The 12321-nt window shown below is 40.3% G+C and overlaps 1 protein-coding gene across 2 annotated transcripts in view; it reads left to right on the forward strand.

Moving 5' to 3' along the window:
* Window positions 1-12321, forward strand: part of RELN (reelin) — a 298002-nt gene that overhangs the window by 257401 nt on the left and 28280 nt on the right. For both annotated transcript variants that reach the window (XM_056339923.1, XM_056339922.1), the window contains exons 43-47: window positions 631-778; window positions 4146-4404; window positions 5698-5947; window positions 8176-8344; window positions 11548-11688. In XM_056339923.1, the coding sequence (XP_056195898.1) occupies window positions 631-778; window positions 4146-4404; window positions 5698-5947; window positions 8176-8344; window positions 11548-11688 (967 nt within the window). The remainder of the gene's footprint in view (window positions 1-630; window positions 779-4145; window positions 4405-5697; window positions 5948-8175; window positions 8345-11547; window positions 11689-12321) is intronic.

Below are 12321 nucleotides of genomic sequence, written 5' to 3' on the forward strand. Positions count from 1 at the left end.
CACTACAAGGGAAGCCTAAGTGGCCTTAATACAGCAAACATGGTTTCAGGGCAGACCCTGTGTCTCAGCGGTGAGGGCCACCACTCGGCAGGCACAGCTTGGGGTCTCCAAGCGAGCAACGGCAGGAGGGAACTCAAAGCCTCATGCAGGCCTGGGCACACACAGCAGTCACCTACACAACTCTAAAACCACCTTGAGGTTTCCCCCAGTAGCAAGCATGGCAAGAAGAGCCCGTTTTGAGTAAAGCAGCACCTGTGAACCAAACTCATTCCTTCATACGTGCTGCTGTTCACTTTGAATTTTGCAAGCCTTTGCTTGCCTGCTACCACATGATACCCAAAGATTCTTTATAGCCCTGAGTACTTTCTCATTATTTTAAGAAAAATGTAGAAAAGTGGCAAATCTTGTGAATAACTAGAGAGTAAGATCGCAGATTTCATACTTCTGAGGGTTTTTTGTTTATTTTGTCTTGATTCACGGCAGTTTTCTAGAATGCATTGCATTGGAAACATCGAATATTTCTTCACTCTGCATGTGATGTTTAATTTAGCTCTCTTCCCCTGGAAACAGTACTCTTGCAGTAGGAGCACTTTGGACTAAATCATAAATATGTGTTCACTGTGTATTCAGGTCAGCTGGAGTCAGACAGATTCCTGCTTGTGAGTGGTGGAAAGCCATCAAGGAAATGTGGCATCATGTCTGGAGGAAACAACCTTTTCTTTAATGAAGAAGGCTTACGTATGTTGATGACTCGAGACCTAGATTTGTCACAAGCCAGGTAACACAATTTCAAAGTTCTTTCAGGATTTCACTATAGAAATAACATACTGAAAAATAATATATATGCAACACTTCTGTGGTAAAGGCAAGCTGATATATTCTGTGGTCCTTACGGTAGTGAATATTCCATTTTAACCATTGTTACCATTTTAAATTAAATTTCATTTGAACTTTAATGGATCATTTAAATATTTGTGGGTTTTTTTTACCTTGAATAAGAACTCCAGGATCTGGTGCCACACCTTCAGTAGTTTATGCAAGTTTTTATTTTTTAAATGCATAACATGAGAAATCAATTGCGTGTCACACGCTCTGCTTGTCTTACAGTTTGGTGTATTATGAGCCATTGCTGAAACAGGAGTATCCACTGCCAAGGAGTAACTTTTACATTCATCATCTCATAATTCTTTCATTTTTGAAGCTTACTTTCTTCGTATTGTGCACATAATTCACTGAGAATTTCCCATCAAGCTGTCACCAGCTACAGTGAGCACAGCAACTGAAAAACAAATATTTTTAAGTGTATTTAGAGATTATGTTGTGTCATTACAGCCCACAGAGGAGGTATTTGATAAGTGAGACATGCTAAGCAAGCCACATTAAAAAAACGTACACTAAAATTTAAACCACATCCTAATTGTGTGCATGCTAACAAATAGGCATTGTTTTCTAATTATTTCCGTATTTTAGCTTATATCCTTACCTTACTACTTCGGAAAGGTGGCATTTTGTCTGAGACTTTTTTCTACTGATCTCTTGTAACCACCCTACTTCTCTCTAATGTTCTTTGGGGAACACTCTAACAGGCGCTTTATTTCTTTTTGACTTGTCTTCATTAGCATTGAAGCTTTAAATAATCATTTAATTGCAGAACCTCATGGTCAATAAAGATGCCTAATTTCTAACCATTATATTTTTTAGATCAGCAGTTAGCTAACCCTCAGTGAGGTGCAATATTAAAGATCCCTGTATTGAATCTGTAAGATTCCTTACAGCAAACTTTTTTCAGAACTTGGTAAATACAAACATAAATACTCTGCACTGATTTTATTTCCTAGACCATTCTGAAATTAAAAGATTGTTTAACAAAAGAAACAAAAGATCTTGTAAGTTGCTCCATTACACTAAATGACATGTTTTCCTTATTACTCGTGTTCAAAGAGCCATCATTTATCTCCTCTTCGTGACAGTCTGTAGCTGGATTTGCATATATTGACCTCAAGGTGTTACATGGAGATAAATGACTTCTGTCTTAGTAAAAGGAAAACAAAACAGCACGTTTAATTTCTTGTATATGCTGATGAAAAATAACAGTTATCAACAAATAACTGTATGTTGTCTTCTGAACAGCAAGGCAGACTGCAGCGGCATTGCTGGGGGCTGCTCTTTAGCAACCTGAAGTAATTGCAGTGGGGTTTTCTTAATTTTCAGGCTGACTCTATCAGCCACCTGCAAAGCACAACAGATCTGGCTGTGACACAGATGTGCCAAATTCTGCACAGGACGTGGGAAGAGGTTTCAGTTTATGCCAGGAATGAGGAGAAGCAGCACTTCTAATAAATATCTTTAAGGGTACTTAGACTCAGTAGTCACATCAAAACTTCCCCTTTTCTTACGAGGAGATGCCTTGAAGTACGCAGGTGAGCAGTGGTGTCTATCAGTGCTGCAGGCCACGCTCAGCACCTGGGGATTGAAATGAAGCGGACTTTGCAATCCATTATCCATTGCCATCACATTTATATTTTAAAGAATGTAACACAGGGGACAGTATGTCACCATCATGGTGATACCTATAGCTGAAACTGTACAGCATGAAATATCAGTGGGGACAGAATATTTGAGGTGTCATAGCTAACCAAATCCCTTTCAATTCTGAATTACTAGAATATCCACACATTTTAGTGTTACTAGACCTACAAGAAAACTTTGCTTTTCCATTTCAAAATAGGCAGAGCCTTTGCAAAATATCTGTGAGATGAGAAGAGAGATATTTAAAATTACTTTTTTATCTGCTAGACATTGTTACCTATTTTTGAGTGGGTTATTATGATATTAGTAAAAATTCAGATAAAAGAATAGCAATCCACAGAGACCAGATTCAACAGAGACAAGGTCACCTGGGTTTATTTCCTTTGAATTATGTGGTGAATGTCAGAGTAAATCTGAGGAGGCACAAAGACTTGCCAGTAGTGAATCCAATCCATTACAGTTGATACGTTGATCCATGAGGGTCCCCAGTGCTCCTTTACAGCACAAGCAATAAGTTATGTCTGGGACATGGAGGTGGATATAATCTATAGCGAAAGAAGTTATATATATAGTAGCAAGAGAAACCGTGAGTCACAGAGAGGACTAGAATTAATTGACTTGCAGGTCTGGTGTTTTATTGAAGCTTTGTCTGCCCAGCACCTCTGCAGCCTCCGCTCCCAGTGGATCTACCTGCATATCAAACCAGAGCAAGACTTTTGAATCAGAACTTCTTCTGCACCATTTCATTTAACCGTGATCCAGGCAGCACTAATGCAATAATAATTAGAACAGATACAGCACTCTAAAGCTGTGTGAAAGCTGTGCAAACATGAATTAATACTTGTAATATCGCAGCAAGTCTGATAGGTAAATAACATTACAGCAGCGGTTCCCTCTACTCCAAGCGCATAGTAGAGCTATTTATGAGCATCGGCTAACCAGAAGAATTTCACAGTTTGATACAAGTCTATTGTGCTGCTTTGGAGAAGCCAATTAAATAGGGGATGAAAGTGCTGGTTTCCCTGGGTGGCTTGGGCTGGCTTCAGGGAAACCAGCACATTTAAGCGGTGTGATTTAGACAAATTTCCCAGGCTGACTAAATGGACCAAATGATCCCTGAAAGTGAAACGTGCTTTGTTCTCCTGTCCGGATTTTCTCTAGTTTATGCCAACGGGAAACCAAGATGCTTATTTTGAATTCAAGGATTTCAGCAAATTCATAGCAAATTATGATCTACTTAGGGTACCATTGCTTTTCTGTCACTAATATCTGTACTCATGGGCTACAGGGATAAAAAATTTCACCCAGGATTATGTTTCTGATATTAGCAACACCATCTGCTATGCAGACAAAAGCTCAAAACATAAATGACTGGCTTTGTTCAGCCTCTTCTGCCTGGCAAACGACCACACAGGCAAAATGAATTTTTGTCACCCCACCTGTCTGTCTACTTATATTATGGAGGCTTTGAAAAGGAAATCATAAGACCTCCCTAAAGCTGACTCTTACAGCAAGAAACCACAGGGCTAGTCAATAGACAAACTTGAAGTCTTTCTAGTTGGTTGTGTAGGATTTTGCAGAAAAGAAATCTTCCCAGTAATTGCTCCCCCTGTTAGATTTGTGCAGTTCTTCATGAGACTGGGATGCGGCAAGGGGGTGCCAGACCCCAGGAGCCAGCCTGTGCTGCTGCAGTACTCGCTCAATGGGGGCCTCACATGGAACCTTCTCCAGGAGTTCCTCTTCAGTAACTCCAGCAATGTGGGACGATACATTGCCCTGGAAATTCCCTTGAAGGCTCGCTCCAGCTCCACTCAGCTTCGCTGGTGGCAACCATCCGAGAATGGACATTTCTACAGTCCCTGGGTAATCGACCAGGTAAGGAATCCTGTGCACTGTTTGTTGATAATACAGCTGTAGACTGTTTTCAGTCTTAATGTTTCCCTTTTGTTGGCATACGTCATTTCAGCAGGTCAAGCAAAAATGCTTTGTATAAAGATATTCCAGAATTATAATAATTAGCAAAATAATAGATTTTATCTTAAAAATATTTTAAATTTAAAAATTAAAATAAAAATAAACAATTACTCTTTGCTAAGCTTGTGTTTTTAACACACAGTTTCCATGCAGGGTACTGAACGCCCATTTTGGAGCTAGGAAAGTCCTTCGTACATGAGTAGAGCCTCAGGTTCACACTGCAGAAGCCCTTACCATGCAACATGCAAGTCTGAGTTTTAAACTTTAAAATCCTTCATTTAAACTCTGTCCAAATATGTAACTGGCTTGGTAGAATGTAATAGAAAAAAAATGCTGAAAAATGTCAGTCTATATCAGTCTTCTAATTTTGAAAACAAAGTTGTTTCCTATTTGAGAATTGCTTCTATAAAGATTATTATGTTTCTTTTTATTACTTGGTATAAACCTCAAGAAACCCCACTAAAGTGATTGCTCTCTAAGTAGTGTTATTGGGCTGTCCAAGTTAAACTTGCTTAAACATATGAATGATTTTTTAAAGGAGTTAGTTCAGGTCCTTAGGAGGAATCCAGAAACTGAACTCCTAGCCACATTTAATGATGTGGTTACAAAATTTTACTTCCCATCCCTCCATTTAAAAATGAAAAAGTCCTCATTCTTTCATTCCTATAACTTCATTGAATATGGTTAATTTTAGTTCAGAACAATCAAAACCCGAATTCAGATAGCAAATGAAAATGAATTCTACCTTGCTTGCTGTTGAGTGGTAAAATGCTGACATCTTACAGTCAATGGCAAAAGAGACTTTTTGCCCAATTCTATCAGCCCATGCAATCTCATAGGAGTGCACCAGATTACAGCAGAGCTGAGCAGTCAGTAGGAAAAACGACAGTGTAATAACTTTGCTCATACCAACATCTATTTTTGTGAGCAGTTTTAATTCACCCAGGATGGAGTTCACTTCCCTGAACTTCAGCTTTGTATAGCTGAACGGATCTCTTTAGGACTCCTTTGTAGGAAAAAGATATTCCCCTTCCTCATAACCTAAACTCTTTACAAAGTAAATTGGTGTATTTTGGGCCAGCAGACTATATATGCGTCAATCAGTAAATCTCTTCCTCCTCCAGGATGCTATGTTTGTGAAGACTTCTAGACATTTTTTCTTTTCAATAACAATTTCCTTTCCTAATGTTTCAGATTCTTATTGGAGGAAACATCTCTGGCAATACAGTATTAGAAGATGATTTCACCACACTGGATAGCAGAAAGTGGCTGCTCCATCCTGGTGGAACAAAGATGCCAGTCTGTGGCTCTACTGGGGATGCTCTGGTGTTCATTGAGAAAGCCAGCACCCGCTACGTTGTCACCACTGACATCGTTGTCAATGAAGACTCTTTCTTGCAAATAGATTTTGCGGCATCCTGCTCTGTCACAGACTCCTGTTATGGTAATGACCTCTTAGTAATTCCTGCCCTTCCTCTTCCTCTCCTGTACAGCACACTACACTTGTTTTCTGGTTCTATTTTTCATCGTAACGAGAACTGAGAAACAAAAGATAGTTGCATGTTTCTGTTAGGAATTGTAGTATCAGCTTTTTTATTCTAGGTGTCTGAAGCATAAGGTAAACTAAAGTATATTATTCCCTCCGAGCACTTAAGTTAACTGTTCAATTCATTTGAGAAAAAAACTAACAGCTTCTTACTCAAATCCATTTAGCAGTTTATGGTATCCACAGCTTGGGGTTATCTTATGCTTCTAATAATAAGCAGCTGGGTGTTCCCAGCATATATTTCTTGCTTTGTGGTCTTGCATTTTCAGTGAAGTCTCAGTTCAGATCTCACTTGCACGGGTATAATTAAGAGATGATTTATATCAGCATACATCTGACACCAGCTAAGTCAGCATCAACTGCAAAAATGTGTATTGTCCACATGAAATAATACACATGTGTATATATATGTGTGTATGTAGGAATGTATGCATAGATACATGCATATATATGTGTATATATACACAATGATGCAATTTTTAATTACCTAACTTCTTTTTTTCCATATGATGTGTATTCAGTGCAGAGCATGCTTTTGTATGTGTGTATGTATACGTACACACATACACATACAAATAAAAACATGCTCTACACTCAATACACATCACATGGAAATTAAGAATTGGTGCATTATGTGAATTCTAAGATGTACAAGAAACAAGTCTTCCTAGCTTTTGAATGCTTGATTGTACATCTTAAATTACATTATTTTAGCATAGGGTTTTGGGGTATAGATTTTTTTTATGAGTAGAATATAATATGTTGCAGCATGTAGCATGAGTTAATTCACCGGGTTGTGACTATTCCTCTAGAATTCTGCACAAAAACTGGAAAAAGACTTTACATGAAGTCCCAGGGGTGGCTTCTCTGATTTTGCTGTTCTAAAGTCAATGGAAGTAACATATTTTACTCAAATGCTTAACAAATTTTAAATTTTTTATTTTATTTTATTAAAAAGACTGTGGCATCCTAAGATCACCTCTGCTAAGTTTAAAAGTGTTTTGGCAGTTTATACTGGCAAAGAAGCAGTTCCTTCTTTTTTTGTTTCTTTGTCCACTACACGTACCATTATCTTAACTTAGTATTAAATTAGGCAGGACACTACCTAATCATGCTTCCAGTCATGATGAGCAAAGCATTTCACTTTGGTGATGGAGATTTAACACTAAAAACTCACTTACCCTTGTTTGTATCCACTTGCCCTTGTATTTCTATGGCACTGTCTTCTGTGCTTAGACATCGAGTAGGACTGGCTGGGTGATTAAGGGTCATTCTCTGTGCATGAGGATAGAAGAAATGGGTCTGTAGTAATTAAAAAAGATCACAGATTATCACTCCTGTCACTGCAAACATGTTCCATGTTTTACACAGCCAGAATGCCTGGCAGCTGGAACATATACTTCGAGTTACAATTCTGTGCCTGTTATTATTTACTTTTTAATGGCTGCATAAAAGTTTAACTTGAAGTATTTAGTAAGCTTGACTAACCTTTACTTTTCATAATAAAAGTTTATAAGCCATAAGCATCAAAACAATGAAATTGCTGATTTTTTGCCTAGAAATGAATACATTACTTCAATGTGGCTAGACTGTGTTTGAATGAAAACAAGCTCAATGACTAACAAACTCAATTTAAAATTGTTTATGATGGATAAATACATGTGCTGGCCTGGAGGGGTTGGAAGGGTGACTTAATCATCCTGTGACAGAGCCAAAAGTTTGAATGTAAGTGTTGCTCTGGCTAACACAGTGATCTGAATCTCATCCTTCAGCCTGAAAAACAAAAACAGGTGCTGGTCATGATGCTGCCACATCACTTTCTTGCACACTGCAACCACAGGCCTGACTTAATCCTGGAGACTTAAAGACTTTATCTTTGCAATTGTGGTCCCTTGAGTAAGGTGATGGATGCAGAGGTGTATTGCAATCTTCTCCTGAGCTATATGTGCCCAGCAACATGTAAAGGTTGGGTAGCTTTGTGCTTCTGTCACAAGAGTTTGAAAAGTTTTGAGTGGTTATTTTGTCAGCATAAACTTGTGACTAACGCTCTCTGGGGTTACCAGTTTATTGCAGGCCTATGGATGTAAGGCTCTAAATTAAGTAACTAACCATCTTTCCACCATTAGCTATTGAACTGGAATATTCAGTGGACCTTGGTCTGACCTGGCACCCCATTTTGAGAGACTGTCTTCCCACTAACGTGGAATGCAACAAGTACCATCTCCAGAGGATTCTCATTTCGGACACTTTCAACAAGTGGACCCGGGTTACTCTGCCTCTGCCTCCGTATACTAGGTATCTCCCTCTGGTTTTCTGTAGAATAAATCTAAATGTGTAACTGTGTCTTAAGGCATCATACATTATAGTGTTAAAATAATTGTACCTTGCCATTTTTGTTTGGTCCATGTATATAGCAACAAATAAATATCAGTAAATGAAGCCCCATTCTGCTTTGCATAAAAAATTCCAAAGCTCCTATGTGCATTTACTTTTCTTAGCTATTTAAAGATAGGAAATTCTTGTTCTGTCTTGTCCTGGGGAGGGACAGAGGGAACTTTTTCAAGAATCTCATGTTATCCTCAGTCTCACTGAATTCTGGTTGTTTCAGTGTCTAATTGGACTGGCTGAATCCCTGCTGCACCCTGTGCTTGCTGTTGTTATGAGCTGTCGATTTAAATGTAGCACTTTTCAGGCTTCTTGTTTTTCTGTGCATTCTTTGTGTCTTTTGTGTCTCTCTCACCTTTGATGTTCTCATCATTGTTTTTACTCATGCCCCATTTTCACCTCTTCTTCCTTTTCCTATGTTCTTTTGTCTTTGAGGGAAGAAAAATTGTGGGATTGGTTGGGAGGGTGCAGTGAAAGGAGCTGTTGGGACTGACAGGGCTATTGGGAGTGCTGCCATACTGTTCCCTACGATGCTCTGAAAACTCCTGGATTTTTATTTTGTTTGTCAAAAAGATCCATCTAGGGACAACTGGGTAGTTCAGCCTTCCAGTTTGCATCCTTCTTGATGTGCTTGTTTTGCAGGAATAGCTGTGACTGTTCCCCGCGCAGTCATACCTGATGAAGCTGGCGTAGAGCTAGCCCAAAGTAAAGCCCTGCAAACACAGGTAGCATGGACATCAGGCTCTCTGCACAACCTGGCTCCACAGCTTTGCTCCTGTTGCTGAACCCAACCTCCTCACATACGCATAGGCTGAACTAACTGCGGGCACAGAAGTACCACAGCACCAGCAGAGCCTATGCCTGTTTAAGAAAGGTTGTTGTGAAAGATGCCAGCTAATGCCCATACGAGTTTGGAAACCGAGACCTTTATCTTTTAGCAATTGTACTGAGAGCGCTTATACACTTGCCACACATTTGGAAACTAGTAGTGGAAAAGTCCATGTTCTGTTACCGATCATGTAAGGCACCTAGATTCTTCCCTATCTTCAGTGCAGTGCTTCACATCAAGTAACAGTATTTTTTTAGGACTTGTTCCCAGCATCGTTCTCCTCTTCTTCCTCTTTTGTACTGCTTCACTACACACTGTCTGCAAATTCCATTACCCCAACAGTTCTTGTATAAAGTCTGTGAACCTGTGTTCAGGGGGGGCTTTCTGAGGCTAAATAGGATAAATCAGGACTGGAGCTGATGTTTCAGACCAATTGAATTTGGACCTGAAAGGAACCTACCACCCAAAATAAATTTAGGTTTATAAATAACTTTGATTTTAAGACTGAAAAGTTTTTTGAGCAGTATACGACAAAAGAAGTCTGATGTCCTACAGAGGCAAAGTTCGCTTTTGTGTCCAATCCAATAACTATATTTGTTGGCTCAGGTAATAAGATTTCCCAAAGCTATTAAGATAGGAATTGCATGAGAGAGGTGCAGCTAATAGGCCTTTTAGTCTAGATGCAATATAATTTTTATGCTGCTTTATTTTCAAGCTGTGTAACAGCAGGTGTGTGTCTCTAATTGTTTGTGCCTGTGTGTTTTGGGGATATGCAGGCTACATAGTCAATAGCTTGGCCTATTGCACAGCACCCATCCTTACGTAGCCTTTTAGGGCTTGTGTAGCCCAGGGTGCTATCTAACCTCTGGCCTGTGGAAGGCAACGAACACTCAGTTTTGATCAGACTCAGAGCTGATTTTAAAATGCAAATGCAAATGCAAAGCTTCTCTGGGGAGCATCAGCTCCATAAATTGTTAGTGAAGCACTAAACCTAAAGCAAGCAGTGTAAGATATAGGGCTTGTCTTTATTCCTAAAGGACCTCCTCACAATTTATGCATTTCTTTTAAAAATGCTATTTGGTGAGCAGCTAGACAGCACAGTAGTAGATTTCTCTTTGGATAAACTTGTTATTCATTCACCTCACACAACATGTTTATAAAGAAATAATTCATAGGATAACACTGACCTTACCGTAAAAGGTCTATATTTACACTGAATAAATTTGGGGGATTTTGCTGTTTATTTGTTTTGGTGTTTACAATAATTGTAATTTCGCTTTGAGTTTCAAAAGAAAACAGACTGCACAAAGTTCAATGCTGCCATCTAGTGCTGTACAGCAAAACATGGACTAGCTTGAATTTAAAATGGTATTTTTGATAAGTTACAGAAATTCATCTACTCACAGCTATTGGAATATAGGTGTCCACTGCTGCGTGACCTGAATAGCTATTAGGTATCCCCTGACTGTTTCATCTAGGTTTTTGTCCTCTATCTTGGGAGCTGAGACACTTAATTCACATATAACTACATCAAAGCAAGGTGTTAGAACAGGGAGCTAAGCCCTCTTTAATGAAAAAAACGAAAATGATTTACTGGAAGGAGCCAGGATCATGCCAAAGACTATTTTTTAATATTTCCAGCCTAGCCCTGGATGGAGGGGAGGGAGGAAACTGCAAAACCAGGGTCATGCTGCACATACACAGGCTCTCATCTGTCCCCTGTAGGTTTATAAATGGCAGCAGCCAACTCACTCCTTAGAGTTGCTCTTACTTAAGTGTAGTTGGGAGAATTCATAGAGAAAAGGTTGGGTTAGTTTGTTGACTTGGACAGAAGCAATAGCACTCAGGCTCAGGGTGAAACTTGGAGGATTTGGGTGATTCTGGTTTGATCCAGCTCCCAGCTGTCCCTCAAGTTCGGATGTGCTTGTACGTGGTTATGACTGGTCTGAGCTTCCCTTTGGGCATATCACCTTCTTCCTACCCTCTTCTCCACTGCACCAACCACAGCCCACTGCCTTTGCTCTCACTGGTGAGCGCTTTCCCACCTCCCACGCTCTCAGCATGTTACCAAGCACCCATGCTTTGTCCTGCTCTCCAAATGTGGGCACCCTGCTCTTGGCTTTTCAGAGACCTTGTCGTTATGAAGAATCAGCCCTGGGTTGTGCTGGTATCAAATGAATCTTCCAGGAGCAGTCTAGCCTTAAGACTGGCATTTCTTTTCAGTCAAAATAAAGATTAGCTTAGCTAGAATTATTACCTTTCTGTTTTTCTTTCTCTCCCAAAGGTCTCAAGCCACTCGTTTCCGCTGGCACCAGCCTGCTCCTTTCGATAAGCAGCAAACATGGGCAATCGATAACGTCTACATTGGGGATGGCTGCATAGACATGTGCAGCGGCCATGGGAAGTGCACACAAGACAACTGTGTGTAAGTGCCATTTGTGCCCTGTCCTGCCCGATGCTGTAGCGTTTTGCTCCTCCTCTGTCATTTCAATGAACTTGCAGGAAAGGCTTTGATACAATTTTTAAAAGGAAGGTGGATCTTGCTGTTAAAGCAGGGCACTGGGACTACTTGGGAACAGAAATAACAAGAGGAAGGGGTAAGTGTGGGGGTTAGCTCTGCCAGACCTCTGCCTGTTTGTACGTCAAATGTGTGGGCCGTGCTGCCAGTCCTTTCCTCAGCGGCAGCGTATCACCTCTGCTGCTGCCTATGCTGTATCTTGGCTCCCCTCCCACTAGGTAGTGAGCAAGGACCCCTTGAGTTTGCATACCCTTTTAGGAACGCACAGCCCTGGAGCTTCCCAGAAGATGTCACCCTTATTCCCAAGGGGTTTCACGCCATGTCCCCCTGCCCTAATCCTGGCCCTGGGTGCAGAAGACCTGGGCTGGAGGTAAGACACGTCCACTAAGCAGAATACACACCAGTTCTTCACAAGGCCAGATTTTGCCTTGGGGCTGGTGTTGGCTTGATGGCCTAATGCAGTGCCTCTGCTCCATGGTAGGGTTTGCCAGTGGAGCAAACCGGCTTGATCCTCAGACTGTTTAACAGCCCACACAGAGC

Source organism: Falco biarmicus, chromosome 5, assembly GCF_023638135.1.
Source record: "Falco biarmicus isolate bFalBia1 chromosome 5, bFalBia1.pri, whole genome shotgun sequence".
Taxonomy (NCBI): Eukaryota; Metazoa; Chordata; class Aves; order Falconiformes; family Falconidae; genus Falco; species Falco biarmicus.